Source organism: Acomys russatus, chromosome 11, assembly GCF_903995435.1.
Source record: "Acomys russatus chromosome 11, mAcoRus1.1, whole genome shotgun sequence".
Classification (NCBI taxonomy): domain Eukaryota; kingdom Metazoa; phylum Chordata; class Mammalia; order Rodentia; family Muridae; genus Acomys; species Acomys russatus.
In genome coordinates, this window is record NC_067147.1 from 31,646,336 (window position 1) to 31,670,582 (window position 24,247).

At 44.4% G+C, this 24,247-nt stretch overlaps 1 protein-coding gene across 1 annotated transcript in view; it reads left to right on the top strand.

Moving 5' to 3' along the window:
- Positions 1–24,247, top strand: part of Kif6 (kinesin family member 6) — a 275,255-nt gene that overhangs the window by 92,946 nt on the left and 158,062 nt on the right. The window contains 4 exon segments of the mRNA XM_051152685.1: positions 2,073–2,279; positions 9,267–9,410; positions 10,320–10,406; positions 15,147–15,250. Of these exon segments, the coding sequence (XP_051008642.1) occupies positions 2,073–2,279; positions 9,267–9,410; positions 10,320–10,406; positions 15,147–15,250 (542 nt within the window).

Consider the following 24,247-nt stretch of genomic DNA (forward strand, 5'->3'; position numbering starts at 1 on the left):
TCTGTGGGAAGTAGACACAGTGTTTTATCACTATGTCATGGGGATTTTGCCTTTGCAGTATTGCAACATATCACTAAATTTCTTTTTAAAATATTCCTGATTTCTATTTTCATCAGCAGTATGTGAAAATTGTCATTTTCATATGGCTCCACAAGAACCTATTTCCTAAGCCTTCATTTTGTTAATTATTGCAGCCTGGTGGGCTTGGAATAATTTATATTTATAGTTCTAAGGTCTACAATAATGATTTGTAACTTGGAGCAGTTTTTAAAATGCTCATTATGTACTTTTCTGATTTCTTTGGGTTATCTAGTCGTCCCCCTTTCTCGTTTTTCCCAAGGTTTTGGTTGTTGATTTTTAAAGTATCAATTACCACTGCAGAGGGATTAAAGTCTGCTCTTGTATTTGCTTGTCTTGATGTCAAAGTTGTGGTGTTACATATAAGTATTTAGTCCATTCTGGTATTTATTTTAAATTATTGTAAATCAACATTCTCAATTTATTTTATTTTGGTGTGTGTTTGTGTGTATGAGTGCACAAGCATGTATGGTGAATGCATGTGGGTATGTGTGTTTGCACACATATGGACAGTGTGCTCACCTTTGTGTGCATGTGTAGAAACCAGAAGTCACTATCAGTGTCTTTCTCTATCACTGTTCTTATATAATAAATCTTCATAATTTTATTGTCTTCATTGCCATTCTGAATGTTTCCTGATAAATTCTTGTTGGGCTATTTTAGTGACTTAATTGATTTCACATTGATCTTGCAAACCCAATAAACATTATTCTCTCTCTCTCTCTCTCTCTCTCTCTCTCTCTCTCTCTCTCTCTCTCTTTCTCTCTCTCTCTCTCTCTCTCTCTCTCTATCTCTTGTCTCTCCCTCGCTCCTCTCTCGCTCTCTCGTTGTGTGTGTGTGTGTGTGTGTGTGTGTGTACTCTCATCTATGAGTGTGGGAACAAATATGGAGTTCAGGGGACTACCTCAAGCCTTGGCACTTATTTTTCGTCATGTCTTAGACAGGATCTTTTTTCCCCAGCTGCACACCCCAGGCTCGCTGGCTCAGGACCATATAGGATGCTCTTCTCCCCTCCTCTCATCCAGATTTAGTATCAACGGGATGACAGACAAGTTCTACCATATCTGAATTTATGTGTGTTCTGGGGTTTCAAACTCAGGTCCTCATGTTCACTGAGCTATTTTTCAACGTAATTTGCTTGTAGCTATTCTTGCATTTTCCCTAGACAGATCTCCCTAGTTTCCATTCACAATGGTATTCTCATTCCCTCTTTTCCTATGATTGTGCCTTCCATTTCTTTTTGGATTATTATATTGGTTGAGATTTCTAGCTCTGTGTTGAATGTAGCAGTGCTGCTGGGCCTCCTCGCTGTGGATTGGGTTAGACCCTCTCTGTCTCTCTCTCTGTATCTCTCTCTCTCTCTCTCTCTCTCTCTCTCTCTCTCTCTCTCTCTCTCTCTCTTTCTGTTCTCTCCCCCCTCTCTCTTTCTCTCTCTCTGTATGTCTCTCTGTCTCTTGTGTGTGTGTGTGTGTGTGTGCATGCGTGTGTGCATGCATACTGTACTGTACATATATTTTTGGAGGCCAGAGGTTGACAGGGTCTCTCTCTCATGGGTTAGACTCTATGGCCAGTGAGCTCCTGAAAAATGGCCTGTCTCTGCTCCACCCTTACACTGTGATAGAGTTACAGAAAGGCACATTCTTGTCAGACTTTTTCACACGAGTCTTGGGAACCCAAGCTCAAGTCTTGCACTTACACTGCAGACACTTTATCAGTTGAGCCAGCTCCCTATCCCAAAAGGATTCCATATTTATCCAAATAGGATACCTTTGCCACTTTCTGAATCAACCCATCCACCCTTCCTACCAGTCATCCAGCAGGTAAGAACACAGTGAAAAGAACAGACTGATGATTTTATCCATAAGTGTTAGCTTCAGGGGAATGCCTCACTATTACAGATACAGTTTTAAATCTTATAATATTCTCTAAATGTTTTCACTAATCAACTTATCATACATTTTGCAATTTCTTTTTTGTTTTGTTTTGTTTTTTAGACTCCTATGAATCAAGCTTCAACTCGATCACACTGTATTTTTACTGTTCACTTGACCAGCAAGGAGCCAGGGTCTGCCACCGTTCGACATGCTAAGCTCCATCTGGTTGACCTAGCTGGGTCAGAGCGTGTTGCAAAAACTGGAGTTGGGGGCCTGCTTTTGACAGAAGCCAAGTACATCAATTTGTCACTGCACTACCTGGAGCAGGTAATTGGGTGGAGCGAGATCACTTATACCTACGTGTGTCGAATGTATTTCGTGGTAGACACTCTAGTCTCTGTTTGTTTGTTTAATTATCCTGTTTATAGATAAAAATATTTGTGTGTGTGTGTGTGTGTGTGTGTGTGTGTGTGTGTGTGTGTGTGTGATGCAGAGTTCAAAAGAGGGCATTAGATCCCCTGAAGCTACAGTTGTAGGTGGTTGTGAACTCTGGTCCTGGGCAAAAGCAGTACTGTTCTCAACAGCCAACTCATCTCTCCAGTCCTGATTTTTGACTATTTTTTTTAAAGTGAAAAGTCCAATAACATAAAGTACATTCTCAAATAATGTACAACCACAGCCATTATCCATTTCTAGAAATTTTCATAATTCCAGCCAGAAACTCTGGATCTACGGGATAAGAACACCCCTCGTGTCTTTTCTCTTTAGCCTCTGGTAACTTGTACAGTGTGCCTCTCTGCCTAGTCCAGGTGCTGCAGGTGGAATTGATCCGTGTGTGTCCTTCGGCAGTTGTCTTGGTCAAGAAGCATAATGACCCCCAGTTCACTCGCATGGTAGAATGTATCACCATTTCATTCCTTCTCAGGGCTCAATTGCACGCATGCCCCTCATTTTGTCTATCCATCAACCCATTCAAAGTCAGTGGGCTGCATCTGTCCATTAGCTGTTGTGAGTAGCACTCACTCTTGTGTGTATCTGTCAGTGCTTTGTAGACACCGTTTCCTTTAAGCCCCACAGCACTTTTAATGTTGGAAGTGTCAACTTCACCATGTCACAGATTCAGAAAATTTATCATCCCAAGGTCACCCACCTAGTAACAGTGAAGATTCGATCTGAGGCGTCATTGGGCCCAGCTCTGTTGCCTTATTGTCTGTATTGTAAAATTAGTTCTGAATGTGAATACAGGTTACAAGTGGTCTCCTGTTTTGGTCTTGTCTTTTATTTTCCATCTCAGAGAATGGCAATGTAACTCAGAGGCAACCAGTATCTGTGCAGCTTCTAGTAACTTCAGCTGGTCGCACTGTTTCTCCTATGGTGCTCCCCTTAGCCTTGGCTGGTCCTGAGACACACCTAGTCCATCCTGACTACCATCCAGCCCACTGGCTGCTCTGTTTATAACGATTGAATCTGACGCCGAGAGCAAAGCAAACTCACCCAAATGTAGCCAGACACACCTTCTGCCCCAATTCCTTGTCTGTAAAATGAATGGAGTGGACAGAGGATTCCCTGTGCTGCTTTCGTGACCTAGAATGGTTAGCCTAAGAGAGTTGAGGGAAGGAACAGTAAGAAGTCCCTTCTCTTCTATGCCTAAGGAAACCTGAGCTTAGTGTCTTGATGCTTCTGGACAATCATAGGGCTGAAGAGGCCACACCAGAGGAGCCCACTTAAGTGAGATGGTGTGATTAGATTTATCCCTGAGAACGCCAGGAATGCAGCGCCTGCAGGCACCAGCCATTTTAGTGCCGTTGAGAAGAATCATTAGTCCTGCGCTCCTTCCTCCTTAAATATTCCACACCACTTACACTGATAGAGCCCTTCGCTTGATAGGACTTTTACCAGAACAATGATATATGCCCATAACGGGCTGTATTCAAATTGCCTTATTTCAAAGAAATGTGTCTCTGTGTTCAGATGGCGGCATGGCTCTAATTCCCTTTGTGTCCATCTGCTCATACAAAATTACATTCTTTCGCCGATTCAAACTCTCTATGAATTGTAATCACTCAGAAACATTCTGCTCCACACCCAGTTCCTTCCCTCCCTCCACATAATCTCCTCAAACTCCTGCCTATCACTAGAATTACCCCAGTCCTCACATCCCTTTGCTTTGCAATCCCTGTGCACATTCATAATGTCTATCCAGCCTCCGTTTTTCCATTAATTACTTATCTAACACACATTGATAAGGATCTTAACAGGGCCAGTTTTAATTGTGGGCTTGGCGTAGCCTGGAATTGCCAGGGAAGAAGGACTCAATGAAGGATTGTCTGTACCGGGTTGTCTCATGAACATGTCTGTTGGGGATTGTCTTAATTTCATTGATCTGGGAAGACCTAGCCCATTGTGAGTGGCACCATTCCCTAGGCAAGGGGTCCTGAACTATATCAGAAAGGAGAAATGGAGCCAAGTACAAGCAAGCAAGCAAGCATGCATGCATTTCTCTCTATTCTTGACTATGGACCTTAAGTGACTAGCTCTTTGAAGTTTCTGCCTTGGCTTCCCCACAGGGATAGACTGTAATCTGGAATTACAAACCAAAAGAAGCCCTCTTCTCCCTTGAGTAGCTTTGTTTCAGGGTATTTTGTCACGGCAATTGAAATGAGGATAGGATAGATTTATAATGTGCCGAGGGGCATGGAGCAACCCCACCTCCAAGGCTCACGTTCTGAGGCAGGGGCTTGTGTTAGGCCATCACAAGTACATAGCTGCACCTCAGGTGGAAGCTGTGACAAGCGAAAAAGGGGAAGAGGTTGCCTGAGACAGGGGAAGTAAGAGTTAATGATGAAATGAAGAGTGAGTGGGAGGGAGCAAGGCAAGGCTGGGGTCCAGCAGGTCAGGTCCTGGGAGCTCTGAGCCCATCGTCAACTCACCCTGCCCAGAGGACCATTCACTCCAGGCTAAATGTCATTTGTGTGTCACTGACCCTCACCTCTTCCATTTCCTTTCCACCCACTGCATTAGAACAGCTGTTAACTATTTTCTCTGAGATCCAAGTGCCTTCTCAGGCAAGGAAGGGGGAGTACGGGCAGCTGCAGACACGCCACAGATGTGTAGGGTTTAGTAAGGTGGGAAGAGCTGCCGGTGAGTGGGTGGAAAGGCAGAAGAGAATTTTATTCAAAAAGAAATGGTGAGAGAGCCAGAGCAATAGAGTGAAGAGATACTTAATGAAATCGCATAACTCATGGGCATTTATGATCAAATTATCTCTGTGTGTATTTTATTATGCATCTAAAGAGCCAGGGACTTGGTGAAACCAGTTCACTCATCCACTCCACTGGAAGCCATGTGTTGTATTGGGCAGTGGGGTAGATGCCTGCCTGAGAACAGGCTATGTATGTATCATGGGACTAGCAAAACAGCCAAGCATAAGTACCTGTTCTATTGCTTTCTATGCCTGTGACAAGCACCACAATCAAAGGCAATTTAGGGAAGAAAGGGTTTGTTTCAACTTCCAGGTCACAGTTCATCACTGAGGGAGTCCATGAGGGAGTCCAAGGAAGGGACTCCAGCAGGAACCTGAAGCAGAAACCATGAAGTAACTCTCTTTGCTGGCCCGCTCGCCGACCCATGCCTAGCTGGATTCCTTATACAGTGCAGGAGTACCTGCCTAGGGTATGGTGCTGCCCACAGTGGGCTGAGCCCTCCTGCACCAATTAGCAGTCAAGACAGTTTCCCCTTCCCTAGACATGTGCATAGGTCAGTCTGATCTGGAAGAGCCCTGAATTAAGACTCTCTTGTCATATAACTCCAAGCTGAATCAGGGTGACACCTAAAACTAACTAGGGAAGAGCACCCATAAACACCATGACAGTCCTTCTAAGTGGTACTCTTAGTCACGCCCTTGCTCTCTCCATGTTAATATAAAAGACAGGGGTGAAAGAGGAGCTAGCCTGCTTGGCTGCCGTGCATTCATTAGCTTGCATTGGTTTAGAAATTTCTCACAGAATTCTAGTTGTCCTGCTAGTCATATTTGAGAGAACTCACACCTGCCAGAACTCAGCCAGCCTGGGCTTAGTGACTCTACACTTTTAAGTGATTAGCATCCAGTTTGCCAGAATATTGTTGGTTTTGGAGATCTCTTTATGTATGCAGCACTTTTTTCCAAAGAGTTTCCTCAAAAACACTTTAAGCCACAATAACAGGGTACCATTTGGCCCCCGAGCCCGAGTTCGTCTGAGGAGAAGAAAAGAGAGTGTGTGTGCTTGTGCTAACCATAAACCTCAACAAGTGCCCTGGGAGTGACCTGAGGTCTTCTCCAGCCCAAACAGCAAGTGAGAAACCACTGGGAACCAACATTTGCTCCCCGTCCCTTCAGAAATCCAATGGAGCTGCTTGCTGTCAGCCAGTCCTATCCATCGCACACGTGGCTCCTCCTGAGTGTTGATCATGTTGTGTTCAGGCGTGATGGTACTGGGCCAACGCCTGTCATAACTGCCCCCAGTGGTTGTTAGCTTTCAGAAGCTATTTGTCCTCTTCAGAGCTCTTTAAAGGAAAATCTTCTTGGGGGCTATATATATAGCCATTAAGAGCTCTCAGTGCTCTGACAAAAGACCAGAGTTTGGTTTCTAGCACCCATATCAGGTAACTCACAACTGCCTGTAAATACAGCTCCAGGGCTCTGGCATCCTCTTCTAGCCTCCATGAGTACCTGCTCAAATTCAAGGAAGCCTGAGTGACATAGACAGACAGACAGACAGGCAGACAGACAGGCAGGCAGACAGACAGGCAGACAGACAGACAGACAGGCAGACATGCAGACAGACAGACAGGCAGACAGAGACAGACAGATGAATGTAAGATAAAGTCTTTTAAAAGCAAGAAAAAAAGCAAACCTCTTAATTATCGACTAGCTGAATTACTGATACCAGGCCCTTGAAGGCATGACTAAGTGGGATGTGAGGCTCCATTCTTTGTTACTAACAGAATATTTGCCATTGTATGTGAAAGTCAGAGTGGAAGTAAACATTACAAAACAAACACACAACAACAAACCCAACGGGGCTGAAAGAAAGCTCAGAAATTAGGAGCACATGCTGCTCTTCCAGAGGACCTGAGTTCAATTCCCAGCACCCATGCCAGGCAGCTCACAACCTCCTCTAAATCCAGTTGCAGGGGATCCAATGCCTTTAGCCCCCGTGAGTGCCTGTACTTGTATACATATACCCCCACCTGGACACACGCACAGAACTCCGCCCCCCCAACACAGGATTAAAACTTAAATAAGTAATAAAGAGCTGGACCAACAGCTCAGTCAGTGAGTGCTTGAAGGGGAATCTGAGTTTAATCCCAAGAATCTGTGTCAAGGGAGGGGGCATGGTAAGAAAATTGCAATCTGTGTATTGGGAGGTGGGGACAGGTGGCTCTCTGTGGCTCCCTGGCCAACCAGCCTAGCCTAGTTGGTGAGTTCCAGGCCAGTGAGAGGCACTGTCTCAGAAAAATAAAAATAAGAAACAAAGAAGACAGATATTTGGAATGACATTCTAGAGATCGTCCTGTGGCAGGCATGTGCGCACACGTACACACACACACACACACACACACACACACACACACACACACATACACACACAAGCTGTATGACCCCCTCTGGCCTCTGATGCCTTTCACTGCAGAGCCTGTTGCAAGCCCCCTCTACTTGCCCTCATCACATTCCTTCACTGGATCACTCTTCAGCTTTGCCTCTGCTCTGTGTGGTCTGGACTCACTGTGGTGCTCCAAGAGACCTGCCCAGGGTCCTCTCTCAAGAAAACAGGCCACATCCACACAAACAGCAGACCCTCCTGGACACTCTACCACAGCACTGATCTTTGTGTATGTGCACATGTGTGTGTGTGTGTGTGTGTGTGTGTGTGTGTGACACATGCGCATGAGCATGTGCACACGTGAAGCCAGAGGAAGATGTCACTCTCCATCTTGCTGCCTTGAAACAATAGAAGCTCACCATTTGGGTAGACTAGGCTGGCTGGTAAGTGACCAGCTGTGACAGCTGGGACCCACCTGTCTCTATGTCCACCAGTGTTGGGGTGACAGGCATGTACAGCCACGTACCACTTTTTACGTGGGTGCTGAAGATTTCAGCTCATGTCCTCATGTTTCTACAGCAAGCACTCCTTCACTCAGCCAGCTCTTCAGCCCCCCTCTCCTGACCTTTACAACATTCCTCCAGAATAGTCAGGCGTTCTAGTCCCATATTTACAGGGAAACATAAGCAAACACACTTTGGAGATTTTCCTAAGATCACACAAGTGGGAAAGCTGGATTCTGCCTCCAAATCCTGGCTTCTTTATTCTATCGCGCATAGCCTCGTTTCCTTCATTTTTAAGACCGCAATCCCGTGTTGATGTTTAATTATTTTCTCTAGCAATTTTTGATCCCTTCATGCAGAGGATGTTGGGATGCCTGTTCTGGCAGAGAGCACCCAGAGGCCACCCCAGCTCTAGGGGATTAGGCCCTTATTGGCCAAAGAAAACTAGAGCCTTCCTCTCAGCTGCTCACTAGAGAAGCTCAGGATAAAAGGAAAGAAATCTGTTCTCATCTAACTTATGACCAAAGACGTATAACGTTGGGGGAGGGGTGGCAGTCATCCTGTGGCTCTGAGGAGCTTAACCTGTACCACAGGGAAGACAGTGGAGACACAGGCATAAACCACTAACCCTGTGGGTCATTTGTAGCCTACAGCGTTCGTTCCCTTTTCTGTCCCTCCTGACTGGGACCAGCGTCATTTACAATTTCTAGAACTTGCAACCAAAAGTGAACTCATTAATATTCAATTTAGTATCACCAGGAATGGTTAGAAGCATATTCTTTGTGTTACCCACATCAGTGTTCCCTAGAACGGTGATGAATATTAGCATTTATCTTATGAAAGAGGTTCAGAGTCAGGAGGACAGTAACATGCTGAACCGATGTTTTGTAAGCATCCTTCTTGCTCACCCTTCATGCAGCTGGCCTTGGAAACCAGGAGAGGATGTTGGGAGTCCCTGGAGCAGGAGTTACAAGCAGTATGAACCACTCAGTGTGGGTGGTAGGAATCAAACTCAGGTCCCCTTAACTTTAACCACTGACCTATCACTTCAGCCCCACTTTTTGTCATTTTTTACATTGAAAGCTCTTGTTAAGACGACTGCTCTGTGCCCAGGTCCTGGGAGTCATCTGTGTTTAGTTATTGTGTCTTGTATTCTCATTATTGAAAGTCCATTGCCAGGTGTGGCTTTCCCGCCCGCTTAATACCATCATCTGTTCACCTTCCCACAGGTCATCATTGCCCTTTCGGAAAAACACCGTACACACATCCCTTACAGGAACTCCATGATGACCAGCGTGCTCCGAGACAGTCTGGGAGGGAACTGCATGACCACTATGATCGCAACTCTGTCTTTAGAGAAGAGGAACATCGATGTACGCAGTACATCTCCCTGAAACTCTTAGTCTGGGTTTATGTGGCTGGGTGGTGAGGTGGAGTTGAGACTCTGAGCGAGTTTGCATCTCTTGAGAAGCGCTGACTTGCACTCACAGAGGTAAACCCGCCACAAGGCTCACAGCTTTGGCTTCTTTGCTGGTGTCATAATTAACTCACCTGAGAAATGGCCTCAGGAGAACAGCTTGAAGAGGCCATGCATGCCAATCTCAGAAGGCCTGATGGTATAAAAGAGAAGGAGTCTTCAGCTTCTCTTGCTCACTTTTGCCTCACTGATGAGATCTGGATATCTCAGAACTGTTCTGAGATCTAGTCCTAGATTCTCGCATATGGTGGCACCCAAGGTGCTTAAAAGGCAAGGGGATGCCGACAAAGAGCTTCCCTGGGTGGCTGTGGAGTCAGCCGTGGTCTTGTAAGAATCAGCTTAACCTCTTGGATGTAGACAGTCCCCCAAAGAGGAAAACAAAGCAGAAGGGTGCATCCCAAGATAGCGCCAATCACGCAGTGTGAATGCTGTGAAAACCTCTCCTTTGGTTTATTACAGATACTTTCCTACTCCATGGTCTTGCATACTTGCGGCTCACGGTACCTCCTATGGTTACGCCTTTCCTGTGCAGTCCTGGTTTAAGAGTTGGATACATAGCAGTTGCCTCTTGGGGCCTCAGGGTTGCCTATATTTTTGACATTGGCATTTTACTAAACCAATACCATTTTAAAAGAAAGAAAATAGCATCTCCCTTCTTTTGAGGTGTAGTTATTTACTGTGTGTCTTCCCAAACATCTTACTCCTTTTTCCCTTGTTAATGTAAATTAAGTTTTAGCTGGAGAGAAATACCTCTCTATGCCATCATATTTTAAGAAGCTATTTTGTGGGTTTTTTTTTTTTTTAGGAGTCTATCTCTACCTGCAGATTTGCTCAGCGAGTAGCCCTCATCAAAAACGAAGCCATCCTCAATGAAGAAATTGATCCCAGGCTGGTAAGCAAATGTTTCATTTTTGAGATAGGGACTTGTGTTGCTCAGGCTTGCCTTAAGCTTCATGTGTAGGAGGAGATAGCTTTGACCTTTTGGTCCTCCTGCCATCTGATTGGCACACTCCACCAGAACTGGTTTGTGCGGCACTGAGAAACCAGGGCTCTGAGCATGCTGGGCACGAGCTTTATGCACTGAGTTACATCCGTAGCTCCAATAAGAAACCTTAATTTTAATTAGACTTACATAAATGTATATATGTAACATAAATATGTATGACTAGCTGAAACTGGCCATGGGCAGTGACTCTGTACTAAGCAGTGCCCTTAGTACCAGCATGCATTCACTGATGTAATTATGGCTGTCTCTGAGCATAGCAAAACTGAGGCACAAGAGCATGAAATAATTTACTCATGGTCTTAGTGAGAGTAGGAGCAGACCCCAGATAGTCGGGCTCACGATCATCTGCTTCATGACGTACTGTGGTCCATCCTGGGCACACACCCAAGAGGCTGGAGTGCAGTGGTGCAACACTACAACAGGAAAACACAATTATATTTAGATTCAGGTCTTAGCCTTTCACGAAACATCAGTTTTCCTTTTTAGACCAAGTGTCAAGCCATCTTTCGCACACTTCATAAAGAGAGAGAATTATTAAGTAGAAATATTTTATACAAGCATCTGTTACTTATCCTAGCATCTCCTAAAGGTTAGCTATAGTTTAATAGTTTCATGAAAAAATTATCAGTTTTCTTGATTTTATAAAGATAACTCCTGCTTTATCAAAGCAACTTTTTATGCAAGGAAATCATAGAAACATAATTCAATTACTCACCTTGAACACATTTTTCCTTTGGGTTTGGTACGTTCTTTGCAAAGGAAAGTCAGGCAACACTGAAGCAACTCAGGTCAGCATCCAAACTCTGATTAAATATCTCAGATTTGTCAAATCCTATGATTAAGGTTGCATATTTTTTAGTTACTCAGCTTTTCTCATTCCTCTAGAAAAGAAACTCATGTGGCCTTGTAACATGCAGAGTTCAAAATTGTGAAACCTTGACAACTTCATTTTCAAATTTCTCAAATTCAAAATATGATCCCTGGCCACTGCTGTGTTCTGAATTCCTTCTTCTCCAGTCTCTGCCCTCCTTCTGTACCATCAGTCCACTGAGGGACAGAGGCAAAGGGACAATGGAGCTGTCTGTTCTGCCCTGCCAGCCCCAGGGAGCCTCCCCTGCCCTGATGGAGAAATCAATGGGAAAAGCAGGGGCTTCCTTGCACCCACCTTGGTCAGACCATAGAACAACAGAGTTCTAGGTGATGGAATAGAACACAAAAGCAGAGGCAAGAGGTATTGCACTGCTGGGGGATGTTGGCTGTCCCTCCTGTATATCAAGAGCATCTGTGGCTACACCTGTCCCTCCTGCATCCTGAGAGTACCACTGTGGCTACCCCTGTCCCTCCTGCATCCTGAGAGTACTACTGTGGCTACCCCTGTCCCTCCTGCATCCTGAGAGTACTACTGTGGCTACCCCTGTCCCTCCTGCATCCTGAGAGTACCACTGTGGCTACTCCTGTCCCTCCTGCATCCTGAAAGCACCACTGTGGCTGTCCCTATTCTCCTGCATTACAAGAGCACCGCTATGGCTGTCCCTGTCCCTCCTGCATCCCAAGAGCACCACTGTGACTATCCCTGTCCCTCCTGCATCCCAAGAGCACCACTATGACTGTCCCTCTCCCTCCTGCATCCCAAGAGCACCACTGTGGCTGTCCCTGTCCCTCCTGCATCCTGAGAGCATTGTTGTGCAGAGTCAGAAAAGGTCTATTATCTGGAGGACAAAAATCAGTTAACAATTTATGGAAACCAAACATATAAGACATTTGAACCATTTCTTTACTTTCTTTAAAATTTGCTGGAGAGACTTTTCTTTGAATGATCTAAAGGAAGAGGAAATCAGCGAGTGTTTGGTGTAGTAGGTCTGTAAGAGATTTAAAGCAAAGAGAGATCAGGAGCAAAAGGCTAACAGCTGATAATTGAAGCAATTGCTGTGTTTCTTTCTACTTCTGATTCACATAGTAACCACCAAGTGTGGCCTGCTGGTCTCTGAAATAATGGCACCTAAAGCCACACACTGGTGTTTATTATTTTTAAGGTGTGAAGCTTGCCTGAAATACAAGTGACAATCAAAATTTTGTCCTAGAGAGCAGGAAAGATGACTCAGAAGTTAAGAGCATTCACGTATATTGCAAAAGATTAAAGTTGCATTCCTAGCACCCAAGTCAGGTGACTCACAACTACAGATAACTGCAGCTCCAGAAACTGATGTCCCAGGTATCGTCGGGTGCCTGCACTTACTCATGGGCATTCCCACACACAGACATAATTTATAAAGTAATAAAGTTCATCTTTTTAAAGGAAGTGATTAAAAAAACACTCAAGACACATCTTGGCTGGGATTTCCTGTGTCTTACGCTGAGATTTTAATGGCAAGTATGGTGCCACCCTGCATGATCAGAATCAACAAACAGTGGTACTTCAGAGTGACATGGTGATGAAAGGAACATGATCTGGGAAGATTCTGAGATGATTGGATGTGGCCAGAATCCACCCCACTCCCACCCACCCACCCACCCACCCCCACATGCCTCTAAGTCCACAGGCAATCCATTGGCAGGGGAGCATGGCTTTGGTAATTTCAATACACGAAAATGGAGATTTCTATTTAACAAAATAGAAAAATGATTTGATAGTAGTTTTGGCTTGGAAATCCTTAGAAGATGCTGAACTGAAGGCTCGGGTTGCTTCCTATGCAAGGATGAGAGCCTGAGTTTGATCCTCAGAACCCACATATAAAAAGGCCAGTACGATGGCACACCCTGGCAATGCTGCTGCATGGGAGGCAGAGACAGGATGATCCCTAGAACACATGCATCCCCACGTACATCCACAGTCACAGAGACGAAAGAGCCACAGCAACCGTCTCCAATGTAGGAAAGGCAGTAAAGTGAATGACTCAGTCCTTGTCCAGAGTTCTATTCTATATGGCTTGAAGGTTTCTAACAGTGTTTTCTGAAAAGACTCCAGCAAGTAAAACCCATGGCGCTCTGTCCATTCAAATAAAACTCCTGGAGCATACATCCAAACTACTGTTGTAATTGGGAAGGGTTGTCCGTCCTATTGATGTAGTCAAGGTAGCCCGGAACTCACGTACATGTAGTTCTATGAGCATCTTCAGATCATGTTACCTGAGGAAGAGAGGGGCCTGAGATTGCAACTGTCCTTTAACATGGACAGGCAGTGTTAACAAGGGGATGGAGGTCAAAGTCCTGGAACTGTGGACTGTGGGCATTAAACCTGAGATGTCTGCTTCCCTCCCTAACACAAAACCAGTGAAGAGGGAACCAGAAAAACAAACCTATCCCCTGACATGAAGATACCAGGGTTGCCATCTACCATAGCACAGACTCCAGTAGGACGGATGGTGTGTGTGTGTGTGTGTGTGTGTGTGTGTGTGTGTGTGTGTGTGTGCGCGCGCGCGCGCGCGCTCGTGCATTCACAGAGGCCCTACGAGGACATCAGTTGTGGTGTTCTTTCTCTTTCTTTCTGCCCTGTGCCTTTGAAAATGATATGGACTGATGGCTGGCAAGCCCCAGCAGCTACGCCTCTACTCAGTTCTGACGTGGCAGGCATCCGCGACCATGATGTGAGCTCAAAGTGGGTGATGAGCATGGAAATCAGATCCTACCTGCCACATACATGTACACAGGGCACACACATGCACACGTACTCACACACACACACACAGACACACACACACACACACACACACACAGACACACACACACATAAAATCACAAGCCTGTCTTTTGGAGACACAGTCTCTTCCTGGCCTAGAGCTCAACAACCAACTGCCTGGCCACCAAACTCCAGGGACCTGTCTTCCCAGCGTTAGGATTACGTGCATACACCACCACATCTGACTGTTCCTCGTAGGGTCTGGGGATCGCTCATGCCCTTGCAGAAAGGCAGAGAACTTATTGACTGAGGCATCTCCTCAACTCTAACAGAGCTGATATATGTTATTGGAGTATTATATGCCTTTGAAAATTCATAAAGAGCTACCTAAACCAATATAAGTGAGCTTAAATGATGTGAGAGGAAAAAAAATAACAAGATGCAATTACATGCAGTAATAGAACATTTACCAACTTTGAGGCACACAAAAGGATAGTATACATTATATAAGGGAGCATACGTGGAAGCCTGCGTATGGAGTAAACATATAACAGTGTAAGGGACGTGTTTTGATTACTTGTAACTGCAGTATAGACACTCCAGGAAGGACAGAAGGGGAACAGAGAGAGGTCTCAAGTTATATCTGTAATGATTTATTTGCTTTAAAAAATACAAAACAAAACTAGTTCTAGAGTTATTTTGGCAAAGTCTTTAGGTTAGGGACACAGAAGCCTTTTATATTGTCCTCTATACAGTTTGTAGCCTGACATCATTAATCATTTTAATTAACTACCCATGTGGACACAATTAGTACACACACAGCGTATTTGTGCGAGTCACTTCTCTTCTTCCGCCAAGTGGGTCTCGAGGATTGAATTTGCGTTGGCTCCTAATCATGGAGCTATCTTGCACAGCCAATGGCTCATAACTTCCAAAGCTGCGTATTTGCTGCCTCCAAGTTTACGGTGACCAGAGGTGGACATGTGCTAACCCACTTTTCCCCCGAACAGATGATTATCCGCTTGCAAAAGGAGATTGCAGACCTGAAGGCAGAGCTGGCGGTGGCCACCGGAGAGGAGCGGACTGAGGCACTCACCGAGGCAGAGCTCCAGCAGTAAGCGCAGACTCTCTTCTCTTCTCTTGACTCTTCCCTGACAGAGAAACTGTTAAGTTCTGTGTCCACCTCAGAGCATGCTTTGATCTCCAGGGAAGGTCAGAAACTGGACTGAGGCGGCAGTGAAGAGAGGCGGTTCTTCACAGGAAGTGGGACAAGGCTGGCAGCAACTCTGCCGCCTGGGCTTTAGGAAGTAAAGGCTAGAGCCCAGCATGGCTGGGAGTACCCATCTCAGGCCAGCAGCCGAGGAGGGGCTGCAGACTGTTCGCGCCATTTCTCATTACACACGGGACGCTCTCAGCTGTGGGCCTCAGATCTGAAAGGATTTGAAAAACATCCTTGTATTAAGCTGCACCATGCTTCAGGCACCAGCATCTGCCGTGCCAGAGGGAAGTCTCTTCTTTTATACATGGTCCATTTATTGCAGTCCAAAAACTCACATTTGGCATGCAAGCCTGCATCCAGGACTTTGCACAAGCCTGGGCATTTTCACACCCGTGAGATTTGCAGCCATGTGATACATTGCCATTCCTTCTCTATGATTGGGAGGCGTGTAGGTGGACTCTGTGTGTGGTTATTAAGGATTTCTATTACACAGATGATAAACAAGGCTCGGGACGCAGTGGTGCACTCCATTTCCAGCTAAGTAGTAGAGCTGGGTTGGGAATGTGACTTAGTCAGTAGAGAGCTTGTATAGCACGCATGAAGCCCTGGATTCTGTCCCCACCCCAACACTGCACAAGCCGAGCATGGTGGTGCATGCCTGTAATCTCTACACTGGGGGCGGAGGCAGGAGGATTAGAAGTTCAGGGTCACCCTTGGTTGCGTAGTGAACTCAAAGCTAACCCAGGATGCATGAGATCTTGTCTTTCTTTTATTTTGCATTAAAAATCATTTTTCATATATTCTAATTACAATTTTCCCTCCTCTCAACTCTTTGAAGACCCTCCCAACACCTGCACCTACCCAAATCTGCACCCTTTCTTTCCCTCTCTCATTAGAAAACAGATTTCTTGGTTTTGTTTTATCTTATTTTATTTTAAAGAGACAGTGTTTTTAAACAAACAAGCAAAAAAAAAAGTTCATAAGATATTTCTAAAGACACAGTGCTGTCTCACCCAATTCTCTCTCAAAAGAGAAATGGTGACTAAAAGAGAAAACAGTTCTCTTTAATCTACTGTATATGGAGGCCAGCCTCACAGGATAGAACAGAAGAATGACTCTTGCAAGTTCTTTGACTTTCACCTTCTCACTGTGATACACACGAGTACATATACACATACACAGACATGAATGCACACACATACAGACACAAACACACAAACACATACCACACTCACACATCAGACACACACATGCACAAGCACGCACACATGCACAAGCACGCACACATATACAGACACAAACACACAGACACACACCACACTTACGTATCAGATACACACACACATAAAGATACAAACACACATAGACACACATAGACACATGCATGCACACTCATAGTCACAAATACATGCACATCAGACACATACACATACACCCTCATGCACACCCAGACACACACAAACAAACACACACACACACACACACAGATACACACATCAGACACATGTAGGCATATACACACAAACAGAAACACACAGAAACACACACTCACATGCACACTCACACACATGTGTTAAAAACATAAACTATTGCATCCCTGCCTGTGAGGTCTGGCTAAAGCACAGAGAGCCTTTGTCAAGGTTCCTGCTGTAACCAAAGCCCCACCCCACCCCCAACCCAGAATCATGCTAACTCTGGATCTCAGTGTATGATACCATGGTGGGCACCCCAGCTCCCTGCAGCACCACTGCAGACCATGTACAAAATTAAAATTAAATATGCTGTTCCAAATTCAGGTAGTAAGAATTTTATGTCAGGACCAGAGAGTTGGATCAGCAGTTAAGAGGTTCCTAGTTTGGTTTCCAGCACCCACATGCCAGCCCACAGCCATTTGTGACTCCAGCTCCAGGGGATCTGATGCCCTCTTCTGGACTCCAAGAGCACTGCATACATGAGGTGCATATACATGCGCAGAGAGACAACATGCACACACAGATAGCAAAAATAAACAAGTAATAATCCTGTTACTCTTTGACATGAATAGAGATGTCCTTGACCCTGAAGGGGCTCAGCTGAGAGTCAAGTCACTATGGTGCACCTTCTCCTCAAAGAAAGGATAATCTTATTTTGCAAAGCGTCACCACCCAGGAAAACTGAACCCCTGTAGGCCTTGCGCAGGGAAGTGAGTATACAAGGGATGGTACAGCTGAGATGCTCGGCCATTGGTGAGGCATTCTAGAGGTTAGCATCGATCAAAGCTGTGGGGGACAACATGACAATGCGATTTAGTGGAATTTTATTTTCTGTATTAATGTCTGGAAGTCAACTTTGGGCAAGAAAGTTTTATTTTTATCTCATGGTTTCAAAGGGCTTATATTTCTGGGGCTCAAGTGAGGCACAACATCATGGCTCAGTAGCTTACCTCATGGCAATATCCAGTAAGCGGCTGGGGGGCGAGGGGGGCCCAGCCAGAGCAAGGTACAGTCCCCAAGGACCTTCCCCCGTAACCCACACTCTTCCAGCTATGCCCTACTCCCTAAAGTCGCCAACATTTCCCAAAAGAGGACCGTAAGCTCCAGTCCACACTTTGGACCCAGGAGCCAGTGCTATAGCCAAAGCACAGTGCTGACATCTCCAGGACCCAAGAGCTAGAGCTGCGCTGTGGGTACTCAAACATGAGGAGCAGCCTCAGCAGCACAGGAGCCCCATTCTCAAGAGCCACAGATGCTGATGGAGAAGCCGCCCAGCAGACAGTCTTGCCCTTCCCGTCATCCAGGTTCCTGCCCTGGATTGACTAAATTGTGCCCAAATTGCTTAAACATAGCCAGAAGCCACTGCTTAAACAAGTCAGGTAGTGTGGTTGCCTCTGATTCTGAGTCAGGAAGGAGAAGAGCAGAAAGCAGATCCCTGGGCACCATATGAAATAAATGCCATTTCTCTCCTGAGTTCCTGGGCCCCAGTGTTGCTTAGGAGGCTCAGTTGAAGAGTAAGCTTTTCCATGAGATGGTTTCGAGACATCAGACTCAGTATACCCATGCTGCTCCACATTTGGAGAATTTCAGAACCACTGTAAGGAAGCACATAAATCTCTAGCCATACTGAAAGTGAAGAAGTGGAATTACCAAGAGGCTAGTGGCTTGAGAATCCCTACGACATTGCAAAGTTGAGGCCTGGGTGGGCAATTAAAAGGGATTGGCAAGACACAGGGCAGCATGGTGAGGGCTCCAGGTGCACACGTGCAATACTAGTGCAGGAGAGAGCCTGGGGCAGCCAACAGCCTTTGAGCTTCTGACATGGGTCAGTGTGTAAAGGTGCTTGTTTCAGCTCCTGAGGACATGAGTTCAATCCCTGGAACTGCTACAAAGGTAGAAGGAGAGAACCAACTCCATAAAGTTGTCATCTGACCTTCACATGCATACATGCACACACTCTCATGCTCATGCATACGTGCGCATACATGTACACATACACACACTCTCAGGCTTCCACACAAACATGCACACACACACACACACACACACCACTAACAATAATAATATTAAAATGAGAATAATAGTAGTAATAATGAACTAAAATGAGCATTTTAAAAGAACATATTTCAAGCAGCTACAACATACAGCCACAGTGTAGAAAACAAGAGGAAAACGAATGTCAAGGGTCTGATTTAGAACAGATTTCCTTCAGCAACTCTGGAAATAAGAACGAGTAAGGAGGGCTGGAGAGATGGCTCAGCGGTTAAGAGCACTGACTGCTCTTCCAGAGGTCCTGAGTTCAATTCCCAGCAACCACATGGTGGCTCACAACCATCTATAATGTGATCTGACGCCCTTTTCTGGCCTGCAGGTGCACATGCAGGGAGAGCATTGTATACATAATAAATAAATAAATAAATAAATAAATAAATAAATAAATAAATATTAAAAGAACGAGTAAGGATTTTTAAAAAATATTTTCTAGGTCTATCCAAGTTAATATTAAGAGTAAAGATGAAATAAAGGCATTTTACAGACACACAACCTAGATCCTTCCTCCCAGCACTACCGTGGTCTGCACATCAGCAAACAGAAAAATGCAATGAAGAGTAGGGGAGCAATAAGGACGAGCTAGTGTGTTCACAACATGCCCGCAGCACCAGTGTGCTGTAATATTCATACCGTGCCTTTATTAGCTCTCCATTTCCTCCGTATATGAATCACCAAAGGGCTAGAGAGACGCTCAGTGGTCAAGAGCTATTCTACTCTCTCTGACAGACCTGAGTTCAGATCCCACTGCCAACGCGGGGCAGCACACGAATGGCTGTGGCTTCACCTCCAAGGTAACTGACGTCCCCCTCTGGCCCCCATTGGCACTTGCACATAAACATGTACACACACATAACTTTTTTTTAAAGGTCCGAAATAATAATCAAATGTCCATTTCCCAAGCGTTTGGGGGAAGAGAGTGAAGAGAAATTAAATTTTGACAAGTTAAAATAGTGAAGGACCCTTACATCTTAGGTTAGTTTCTGCCAAACCATCAATATCAGATATGCAAATGTCAACCTGGACAGATCCAGCAGAAAAGGTCTACAGGACTGGCATTCTTTTCTTGTGTATAATCAGTTCTTTCATTCATCTAACATTTGTTATTTATCTTGTGATCACAAAAGCGCCACCATGGGCTCTGAAAGGAATGCAAAGATAAACAAAGCCTAGAGCTTGCTCTCATGGGGCCCACAGCTCAGGGGTGGTGACAGACATGAGCCCAGGGAATGATGACACAGTGTTTAAGCACCATGAGAAAACATAAACAGGACACGATGAGAGCTTAGAGATAGCAACAGTTGCTCATGAGCTCAGGAGTCTCACAAAACTAGGCCAAGTGCTTCTGAGTGTAAACTTGGGCAGTTCCCAGAGGGACGAACACTGTGCCATCAAGCAGAGTGTCTCCCTGGTGATCTATGACCGGAAGCTGGGAGCAACATGGCTGCAATCCCTGTCTACCTGCCAAAGCAAAGAGCTTCAGAAGCGTCCATTGTATCGGGTGCTTACCTATACTGACAGAGAGAACGATTCTGATAGGTGCTTTGTTCTTGTTTTGTGGCATTGTGTTTGCCACAATTAACAAGAGTGAATATTGTGCAGCTTAAATCTTAACCAGTTAAGAATCCTTCTTTGCCTTAAGGGGAAATACATGAGTTAGAATTTGCGTGAAGTACGGCCCTGGTATTTGGCACCATCAGCCTGGTTCTTGTCTTCCAGACCCTTTGATATTTGTTCAAAAATGGGAATCTGCTTCAGTTTCCCACTAGCACCCACACTCTCCAAAGGGAAGTGGGGTCATGGTGCAGGAGGCAAGAAGAGTCCCATAGCTTATCTGGAATACCCAGGCTCTTGTCCAGGCTGCTCGTCTGTCCTTCAGGTCCCTAGGCACATGGCAACTGGCATGGCCTTTCTCTCAGACATCTCTGCAGCATGTCAGCTGATACTGCCCAGATCTGGTTCTCTCTACAGTGTCACTGGGCACATAGACAAGCTCTGCTCACATCCACCCAGCCACAGGACATTTTTTGAACCATTGCCCGGCATTCCCTTGGTTAATGTAAACATTTGTCGCATTGCTTTGATTGAAGAGGCTTTCAAATGTCAGCCTCCAGTTATTGTGATATTTTTAGTCTCTCTCTCTCTCTCTCTCTCTCTCTCTCTCTCTCTCTCTCTCTCTCTCTCTCTCTCTCTCTCTCTCTCTCTCTCTCTCTCTCTCTCTCTCTCTCTCATCCTTGCTAAATTTGAAAAGAGACAGCTGGGTAAAGCTGTATTGCCAAGACAGTGTTTAGACAGAGCTTCTTGGGTGAAGATTTGATGGCAGCAGAGCTGCTGAACACACAGCTTTGGTAGAAGAATAAGCTGGAGGCCTTTGGCTCTGCTCAGAGTGTCATATCCTGGCTCAAATATGAGTGATTTTTGTCCAGCATTTTACTCCTGGAATGAAACGGAACTGGATCATACTGGCTTAAGTTTGCCCAAAATGTTTGGGTTCCTTCCAACATTTGGATCTTTCCCTAACAGGGAAAAAAAATCAGATCAGTTAGTATTTCTGCCTAAATTTATGGAGAACATCTTAGATGTTAATCATTTTAATGGGTACATCAAGAGCCTAGTGGTACAAGATAAAAAGGACAATTTTGAGAAATAGAACTTTACTGGGGAAATGTCTTGCACAGATGCACACATATGTGTATATGGACATGGACATGGTAATGTGTATATACAACAGAAAACAAGGTAATCATTGACAGAATCAATGCTCACTAGGACCTTTAAAGCTTAGTTTTACACTTATTTATTAGGGGTGGTGTGCACCATGGTGGCCAGAGGACAATTTGTGAGAGTCATTTCTCTTTTTCCACCATGTGGTCATAGTGAATTAGAATTCACCTCTATTGGGGCCCGGCTACTGGATACCATCTGCCAGTTTTTTTCTTTCTGGCCCCTTGATATTTACTCAGAAATGGGAATTCACTTCAGTTCTGTTCTAGCACCTACACTCCAAATCAGTGTGGGGATTGTGGTGCAGAGGGCAGAAGGCATCCCATAGCTAAGTTGGAACACTCCAGCCTGCTTCTCTGACCTTCACTATGTAGCCAAGAATTGACCTTGAACTTCTAACCTTCCTGCCTCTGATCTCCAAATCTTGGGATTATCAACAGGTACCACCACACCAGGATAAATGTTTCCCCATTCCTTTGTCTGTTTGGCATTTTTAGCTGGGTGTTGGGTGTTGAACTTGGGAAAGAGACAAATGTGTAAAATACCTAATATATAGCCTTCAAATAACAAGAGGAATAGGAAGAGGAAATAGAAACAAGAGTTGACATTTTAGTAGGGTTCCTGGAAAGAATTTGCATAGTGGGCTTATGTTCTTTTAGGACCAGTTTTCTATAAGAAAGTAGAAGCAACTGCTAAAAATGCTTACGAGGACAAATTGGTGTGTGTGTGATTATTTAGGCATGGTGGCACACACTGATAACCCCAGGACTTGGAAAGCAGAGGCAGGAGGATCAGAAGTTCAAGGTCATCCCTGGTTACAGTGAATTTCAGGCAATCCTGGCTATGTGAAACTGTCTCAAGAAAGAAAGGGTACACACACACACACACACACACACACACACACATATACACACTCACAAAGTACAAAAATGGGAAAAGAAAGGCAAGAAATGATGATAAAGACATTTAGAGGCTGAGCTCAGTGACTTTAGACGTAGGTTAAAACCAGAAAGTTAAATTTTGTGAGTGTGATGGGCTTCAGGTCGCTATGATACTGAGATCAGCACACAGGTTCTCAGATTCACTTTGAAGTAGGTAGTCAGGAGCCACAAAGTCATATTCTTCATTATCCATGCTACCCTGGGCAAAATAGCAACTGAATGTGTCCCTTTCGTTAGCTACACAGCTCTCTTCCTTCTTCTGATGCATAATTTTATATTTAATTAAATAGCTTATTTACTGGATGTTTTAAGGCTGGCATATAGCCTCCATCTCTTTGTGTTTTGGGCTATTAATAGTAAGCAATATAAAAAGACCCATCATCTATGTTTCTCTCACCTACGTACCTATGTATCTATCATCTGCCTATCTGCCTATTATCTATCCCTCTACCTATGTGTCTTTCACCTTTGTATGTATGTATGTATCAGTTATCTACCTATAATCTATCTCTCTATCATTTACCTGTGTATTTACGTGTGTAGCTATCTATCTACCTGTCTGCCTGTCATCTATCACTCTATCAATCATCTATTTCTCTCTGTAATAAGAATAAGGAAAAGACAGCATTCTTTCTCCTTAAAGCTAGAACTAAAAGTAAAGATGTCTTTTCTCACTACTTACATTCAGCACCACACTGAAAGCTTTAGTCAGCATATTATGGTAAGGAAAATAAATAAAGCACACAAATATTTGGAAAGGAAGTAATAAAACTGTCATTAGACACAGATAACATTGTTTTATGTAGAAAACATCAAACAACCTGCAAAAAGTTACTAGAAACACTAAAAGAAGTTTATCAAGGTCACAGAACACGAGGTTAGGAAATTAAAAGATGTCAACCCTTGACAGTAACATTAAAGTTTAAACTATTCAAATCATGAACTGAACAACATATGTCTAACATCTGTACTAGTCCAACTATAAAACACTAGAGAGGAGCTTTCCAAGAGCTAAAAAGACAAAGAGCTATACCATTTTCATAGATGGGATGGTTCCTAGCTTAGCTATCAGTTCCACCTAAATTGGCCTCTAAATGTACTTTGAGCTACATCGAAACCCAGTATAGGAAATCTGGCAATCAGAATGTGAAATTCTCACCACGGATAACATTCACACAGTACGGACATGGCCACAAACAGCTTTACAGAAGAGCCTGGGTCAGCGCAGGTGGCTCAGGGGTGAAGGCCCTTGCCGCCAGCTGTAACCTGGCTTCAATCACCAGGACTCACAAGACAGGAGAGAACTGACTCCCACAAGTTGTCCTCTGACCCCTACTGGCATGTAAACACACACACACACACACACACACACACACACACACACACACACACACAAATAAAACAAAATGTTCGTTACAAAGAGTGTCTCATATGGCACTTCACATGCAAGTGTTTTCTTGAAGTAGATCACAGGCATAAACATACTAATTGAAATATAAAACTCCAGAAAAGGAAAGATAAAAAGGTTTAGGCCAAGATTTCTTAGAACATTTTAAAAAATATTACCAAAGGGAAAAGAAACAATAAACCAGACTTCATCAAAACTTAAAACAGCTGTTCCCTGAAAGATATTAAAAAATGTTTTAACTGATATGTTTTATTATCAAAGATATTGCTGTAAAGGACTTGTTTCCCAAATACTTAGA